This window comes from Stegodyphus dumicola, chromosome 3 (genome assembly GCF_044657685.1).
Source record: "Stegodyphus dumicola isolate Sdum_Otavi_A_Nest chromosome 3, ASM4465768v1".
Classification (NCBI taxonomy): Eukaryota; Metazoa; Arthropoda; class Arachnida; order Araneae; family Eresidae; genus Stegodyphus; species Stegodyphus dumicola.
In genome coordinates, this window is record NC_140770.1 from 228946832 (window position 1) to 228955162 (window position 8331).

The 8331-nt window shown below is 31.6% G+C and overlaps 1 protein-coding gene across 1 annotated transcript in view; it reads right to left on the reverse strand.

Annotated features, from left to right (window-relative positions):
* The window catches only part of Mkk4 (dual specificity mitogen-activated protein kinase kinase 4), a 97691-nt gene extending 90434 nt beyond the window's left edge, over window positions 1-7257 (reverse strand). The window contains exon 1 of the mRNA XM_035364318.2: window positions 7039-7257. Coding sequence (XP_035220209.1) covers window positions 7039-7087 — 49 coding nt within the window. The 5' untranslated portion in view covers window positions 7088-7257. The remainder of the gene's footprint in view (window positions 1-7038) is intronic.
* Window positions 7258-8331: the final 1074 nt, after the last annotated feature.

The window sequence follows — 8331 nt, forward strand, 5'->3', positions numbered from 1 at the left end:
GCATTACATTTCTTTTAATCTGTTGATATCTTTTGTCTTCCTAATTTTCAATCATCATGTACATCTGACACAGTCCAACAGTTAGAATATGGTGGATCCATACACCTATTTGGCAAGATCTTAGGAACTAAACTATTGTGCAGACATCTGCTATGTTATGTTACAAAAGGCCTCCACATCAAAAACCATGCGAAAGGGCCACCATGAGAGATACTGATTATTCAAATACCTTGCAATCATATTCCCCTCCCCCTTTTTTGTAACTTCTTCTACACTGGGCATCAGTAAAAGTAGTTCTTCAAAAATTTTGCGAAAAAAAACTTAATGCTTTAGCTTAGGATTCAAAAATTCGAATAATCTCACTATGTTGGACCTTATGTTAATTGTGTGGAGATAAAATTACTTTTTAAGCAAAAGCATAAGGTTAATATCTTTTTTTTTTTTTTTTTTTTAATCTTCTTTCTCAAATAACAGTATCTCTGCAGTGTACGTTGACATGTATCATTTAATTTATCCTTGACAAAACACTCACTTGACCAGCACAAGAGTTACAAATTTTTATTTTCTTGGAACTTGAGATTTCTACACACAAAACAGTAAATATAAGATGTATTTATTCATATTTGTATGTAATCATGTTAATCACACATTCATTAATTTACTTCAAATTTTTCTTTATATTCATAACCTGGCTCATTATTTTTAAAACAATTTAAATTAAGACTTGCGGCTCTCGAATGTTCATAAAATCTATCATGCGGCTCCTATCGTCTTGGAGTTTGAAACTCCCTAGTAAATACCTTTTCAGCATTTTCTGATTATCTGCAAACCTTGAGAAGAAATCACCAGATAGATCACCATCACTAAATCACCAAGATAAGTTACCAATTACGTCACCAAGTCAGTCTACCAAGGTACATCACAAAAAGGTATTTATGTGGAAACCTAGATATATGCACGTACAGATTTAAGCTTTCCAAATTGGACCATTATTTTTCTGATTAGTATCTGTTGCATTCAAGTTCCTTTTTTTGTGTATGTGAGAAATAGTAATGCGGTTGCGGAATTTGCTGGTTGATAAAAAGGGAACATTACATTTCTTCAGAATGTATTCTTTGCTCAATGTTCAAATTCTTTGTTAAGTGATACAGAATGCAAATTCCACATTCCACAAACTGTACTTCGTAGATAAATGAATTTACGAGCTGATGCTGCAATTTGTGCAATTTATTTTGTTTCTTTTCACTCAGAAGAGCTATAAATTTCGTTCTCGCATTTTGCATCGAAAACTTTAAATGTCTGTTTCACTTGCCACCAAAATTATCACCCTGTGTGATATTTAAAGGAATTAAATAATGAAGAATCTGCATAAATGCATGGATGTTTCTTGCATTGTGATAAAACAACAGTATCTAGGGCCATCAAATTTTGAATAACGTAATTTTCCAGCAAATATGGGCATCTGGAAGCCCAAATTTGAAATTTGTTTTTTTATCTATTTCATATTTTGTAACACTTCAATGAATTTTTGATTAACAAAGTCAAAGATTTCAAAGCGAGCAATGGCAATACTGCACGGGAAAAAAACATTTTTATCTCCAGTGCAAGAGAATCTGTATCAGAAAATCTAAAGGTATCTCATTTTAAAATTATTTTGCAATATTGCTGTTGAATTGAATTTTAAGTATGAAGAACATGATATTTAATGAATAAAGGTTTTTTTCAGATTTTGATTTTTTTTTTTTTTTTTTTTTTTTTTTTAAGGCCACGTGGGGAAAAAATAGCAGGTGCAGTGGCAAATTCTCTGACTTTATTTAAGTGAAAACAGATCATGGTGTACATGGACAGAACAATTGTCCAGTGATGAGTGGTGCATGAAGCCAAGTTCCTACAAATCCCTGGTGTTTTTTTAAGTTAAAACAAATTGCTGTGTACATAGGGACTATAGCACACACACAGAAAAAAGAGGGTACCGTATTTACCCGCATATAAGTCGAGATATTTTGGTCAAAAAAGAGACTTCAAAGTGGGGGGGGTCGACTTATATGCGGGGCCATAAAAAATTAAAAGAATCGGAAGTTCAAAAATTTCTTTATATAATGCAGTTGTTTTCTTCCCGCACTCAAATTGGACGACTTATCAGATAAGTCACTTACTTGAAGTAATTTCATGACTTAAATTATGTAACGAACTAATCACAGAGTCCCTCTGAAATGATTATAAAATCATTTAAAAAATGTTGTATTAGCCACAAACTAGACGGCACGGAAGATGATGTTGTTTTTGAAAGTGAAAATGACGATGAAGGCTCTAGTAGTGATTGTAACAATACAGAGTTCGAGACTGAAAATATGTATGATGACGAGCCAATGACGACAGAAGAGTTCTATGAAATGTTTGGCGAATCTGACCATGAATCGGACGTTGAAGGATTTTGATTTTGTTTATTTACCAAGGTATTTTTTATCGTATATTTACATTTTTTTCTCAGATGATTTTGAATAAATGTAGTACTTAAAAAAATTTTTTTCAATGTTTCTCGATCGATTTCGGAAGTGGGGGGTCGACTTATATGCGGGTTTCTTATTTTCTACAAATTTTTTATGTCGAAGTGGGGGGGGGTCGACTTATATGCAGTATCGACTTATACGTGGGTATATATGGTAAGTGTTTTATCATGGATGTTTTTTGGATTTTTAATTTTGCTAACTGGTTGTTGTTTTATGTAATTTTTAGTGTGCTACCCTTTCTGCAAATGGCCTGTTGTCTTTCATATCTTAGGTTAAGAAAAATTAATCTCCAACACTTGGCAACTTTCTGGGAAGGTTGGGTGATAATCAGAGAGTACCAGATTTTCTCCTATTAACGTAATAAAAATTACATGAAACTTTAATTAAATGTTTTTTTTAAATGCCCTAATATGTGCAAAAAAATTACTTTTGAATTTAACAAGAGTAATGCAGCTTATAAAAGCTTCTAATTCATAAAAGTGGTTCCCGCATGAAAAGAGTTTGAAAAATGCTGACCTAGATCTTGCCACATATCCACAGACCAAATTCACTTTTGCAAACAAACTCACAAACTCCTCCTCCACTCCATATTAAAACATTTTCATAGTTTCACTTCATGAATAAGCAATAAAATGAACTACTATGTAGTGATGCCAAAATAAATATTACAATTCAATTTTAAAAACCTATTAACAAATTAAACATGTTACAAAATAATTTTGTTAATAAAAGGCCAACTAGCTGAATTCCACCATTGTCTTAATTTTTATTTTATACTTTTTTATTACAACAGTCAAAGTTTACCAACCTCATATAGCTATACTATTGCTACTTTAGTAATTATTGCTAAAAAAATAAATGAAACATGGTGCAGAATAACTCATTTAAAATATGATTAGCATTTTAGGTAAATGTTTTATGAAGAATGCATGATCAAAGCCTTCCAGACTTTTAATTATATTTTTAATTACAGTGTTGCGCACTTGTGAATTTCATATACCAACCATCAGACACAACTGATTAAAACTTCACCACCTCAAGTTTAATACTGAAAACAATAAAGAAAGAATATGTAAAAAAAAAAACACAAATGGCACATACCTTGAAAATATGATTTGACATATTTTATAACTGAATTATTATTCCTAAGCATTGAATATAATAACAGGCATTTCACGTTTGAATTGTACCTCTGATTGAGATCACATGTGATGGCATTAACATGATGCTATATTAATTAATTAACTATTAAACTTGGAGTTAATAGTGAACTGAAATTTATGAGAGTGTAATAATGAAATTGATTAATATGTTGTCCACATCACATGCCAAAAAACTGATGGATAAAGCAGAGAAAAGAAGGTTTCATATAATTTGGCTTTAAGTCTGTCTCATTTTAAGGATTATGTCAAATGCACACAGCAAAGCAAAGAATATCCTTTTTGGTAAAAGTATATTTTAGGGTAACCCTTGGCGAAACTTGGCGATTTTTAGTGGTACATGGATACTGAGTTTATGCAATTGTTTGACTTATTATTTTGGCTTGCATAATGGCAGCAAAATTTGCCGCTACACAAAGCCAAAATAACACAACAAAGAATTACACAAACTCAGTATCCATGTACACATCAACCTATTTTCATTTTAAAAAAAAATGCCATTGCGCACTCGCTTGACTTTATCCATGTACACGTCGACCTACTTTCACTTAAAAAAAAATTAAAGAATTGCACAAACTTGCATTGTGCACTTCCTTCACTTTGTCCATGTACACATCAATATATTTTCACTTAAAAAGTCAAAGGAGCACCCAATTCTACAATACAGGCAAACAAAAAATACATAATCTCAACAAACTACATTTTAAACCAAACAATAAAATACCATAAAAAAGGAAAAACATGTTATACATTTAAGCACTACAAAAAGCAAATATCCACTTACCCTATTTATTATAAGTTCCTTTGTCTTTATTCTGTGGCACACAAAATTCCTTAAAAGCATCCAAAAACTTCCTAAACTTATCTGAACTATAATCCGTATATCGGCGTCACCACATCTGAACCTTTCTTCCTACAAAACAATTCAAATCCATCTAAACGGTTTTTTACGTTCGGCTAGACGCATATCCTTCCTACATACAGGACACAAAATGGCTACTAAATAAACCTTTATTTACACACCAGTAAATTAACGCTCTTTTTCTCTTTCATTCCAAATTGTACAGAAACTTCAAATTAATCTTACTACATTCAGTCATTCTACCGTCTAAACAATAAAACCAACAAACACCACAAAAGCACTTAAACATCCCATGATTTAAAATTTCCTAGAATAATGCACCCGATTACGTCACAATAGGGTTTCCATAACATTCAACTACTCAGGCTACCATAAATGAAACAACAAGTTGGTGTTATATGAAACAACAACTTGGTGTTAAATGAAACAACAACTTTGCCATAGTACAAGGGGTACATTAAAGTCTATTCTAACCGCCTATTTTACTTCTTTGCACAAAATAAAAGAAGTAATGTATAAACAAGAATAACTTCGACAATACTACTAGTAAACTTTTGTATTCTGACAAATTTTGAGAGGGAAGTGTCACTGCCATATCCTCAGGACTGCTATAAATAATTGTTACATAATTCAATTATTGTTTATGTCTAATGTTAATGCTGGTTTTACTGATTATAGAAAAAAAATTCTTGAAGCAAGATTTGTCACAATATCATAAATACTTTTCTCTATAAAAGATATTGGTTAGAGTAGACTGAAGGATACCCCTTGTATTATAGCAGTTTCATTTATCGGCAAGTCAAGGAATGCGCAATGCCAAGTTTGTGCAATTCTACGATGTTTTTTTTTAATGAAAATAGGTCAACATGTATATGGAAGTCAATGGAGTGAACAATGCCTAGTTTGTGCAATTCTGTGATGTTTTTTATGATGTTTAAATGAAAATAGGTCAATGTGTACTTGCATACCAAGTTTGTGCAATTCTTTGACTTGTTATTTTGTCTTTGTGTAGCGGCGATTTTTGAAGCTAAAATTGCCAATTCACAAAATAACAAGTCAAAGAATAGTATCTGGACATATGAAAATAAAACATTATGTAACAAAAAGTCATAAGTATTATTTTAGAAACAAATAACAGAACATTTCAAAGAGAAAATTCTCACTGTACATTTACTAACAATTAAAAAATATTTTTAATTCATTCATTTAAATGTTACGTATGATCTTTTTCCAATCTCTTAATAACAGAATAATTTTGGAACCGAAATACATCCCTCTTCAGAAATAAACAAATTTTGTATTAGACCTTCTCCCCCCTCCTTTGTTTGGCCAAATGTTACAAACGTCTATGATTATAACAGAAGAAAACACAAATAACCAGGAGAGAAGCTTTAAGACCCAAATTATTGAAAGACAACTTAAACTTTAAAAAATATACAACCGACTTTCAATTAATTTTTCTCACATTTCATAATTTTTAAATATATTTGAGTAATATAGCAACAAAATTGCAATATAAGAATTCTAAATTAATTATGTAGGTACACAATGAAGAGTAGGAATTTAATTTACGATTCGACAAAAATTTCTATGTTTATTTCACATTAGGGTAAAGAAACCATTGCCAAATCAGAAACTCATCAACCAGTGACCGTCTACTGAATATCGAAGATTAATCAATATTAGTTACATAAATATACGCAATGTGTTCGTAAATACACAGATCTGCCACTTTTTCTCAATTTCAGTTATCAAATTTAACATGTATATTTAGACAAATATGTTTAACATACACAAAAGATAAAATCCATTACACATCATAAAAATATAAGTGAAACATTATTACATTAAATCAACATGTATGCAATATGATTTGACATTATGAGGTTTAATAAAAATGACTATGAAGGTAGCACAGCACTTCAATACCATCACTCCTGTTATAACGGTAATTTCAATACACTAGTTCGAAACAAATTTATGAACTGACACTGTGTTACACGTTAAGTCAAAAGTAAAGTCAACACAGTTTCAATTATATATAATTTATAATAAATATTTAAGTAGTACATATTTAATATTTAGCATGAATGGTTAGATTTAGGTGAATGGTTCAAAGGATGAAGAACTAAAAAACAATATACTTTACATATTCTTAACAACGAACTACCGAATTTCTTTAAATATATCATCAAATAAAATTTATTTTCGATGATAATACAACTTACGTTTTGAAAAACAAAACACAAAATTAATTCGATTGACTCCTCTCATAGGTTTATAATTAGAGACACGTAATAATTTTAAAAAAAAGTACTACAGTTTAAAATACCATATCAATTATTCTCAGCTATATTATTTGTTGCCTATTTTACAAAAGGTAAACGTATTTACTTATAAAAAAAAAATACGGCTAAGTTTTATGATCTTTCTCTGTAACATGTAGTGTATTTATTAGGTGACATGCAAACTGCCAAACTTCTTATTCATAACAGCATTTATTTACCTTGGCTACGAGAAATACTGTGTCGGTGGCTGTGATTGTGATCCGCCATTGTTTATTCACAAAACTATAGTTTCTAAACGCATCAAACACAGTAAAGAATTTTAGGAGCAATTTTTGGCTTATTTATCCTACATATAGAGAGTTTATAACAGAGTACAAAACCGCTGACAGGTTCAGTTAGCAAACGGCACCCAGCACATCTACATCACTCACTTGATACACAAATCTCATTTTGTTTGTGTCGATCATACTCTCGAAAAGATTTACGGAAAAGTAAAAGCGAAACTAGAGGCTTTGCGATAGCTATTAACATAAATGTTTCGAAATTGTTTTTTCGGCTGAGATTAATTAGAAAAAAAAACTCTATTTCTGAAGAATATAAACAACAAAAATTAAAAAGATGAAAAGAAAAAATTAAAACTGAAAGGGTTCAAATTTTAATGATTGCCTAAGAGGCATCTTTTAAAGTTTGAATATCTACCTACATAATTAACCTTATTGATCAACAGATATGGCATAGGTGAAATAGTTACAGCTGGTCCAGCTGATAGAGGCGCTGCGATCAACGAGGCAAGCGGCTGCTCGTTCACAGCGCTCCGTAAAAAAAAGTGAAAAAAATTCCTTTCCCCTTGGTGATTATCAATTAAATTACTTTGAAATAGTGTTTTTTCTACAAAACCTATATGTTTCCAAAGTATTTCCTCTCCGATGTTGACGAGAGTAAAACAGCGGACAATGTGAGGACGAAAGCCTGGAATTTTAAGATAAATACTTTTCTTTCATCTAAACTAAGGGGTCTAGTCTGGACACCGGTCGAGATCGATATCGGCAAACCAGTTGGGATTCCCTTTCCACTCGGCAGCAGAAGGAAGAGCGAGTCTGGCCCCTTTCAAATCCGTCGGCGGAAAGTGAAGTGGAAATTCCGTGCGGAAGTGACGTTTATTGCATAGCAACCAGTCTATCTCACCTCTACATTGCTCCAGGCTCAGGGAAAGGGGTAGTTTGTTGTCAAAGGGGCTGTTTCGCACGTGCTTATTACTGAGGATGGCGGTAGAAAAAAAAATCGAGTTCGAGTAAATGGTAAAATTTTTCGAAAAAATACGCTGCTAAATTTAGTAAAGAGTATGGAAAAAAGAAATGGGGAACGTTAATGGATATTTTAAACGAAGAAAGAAATGGCCTTTTTCAAAACTTCAGGTATGTGAAGAAACGTAAACATAATTTTACGTATGATCTTTTGCAAAATGGAAATTTTCTAAAAGGTTACATGTTTGTGAACTATTTGTTAAGAGG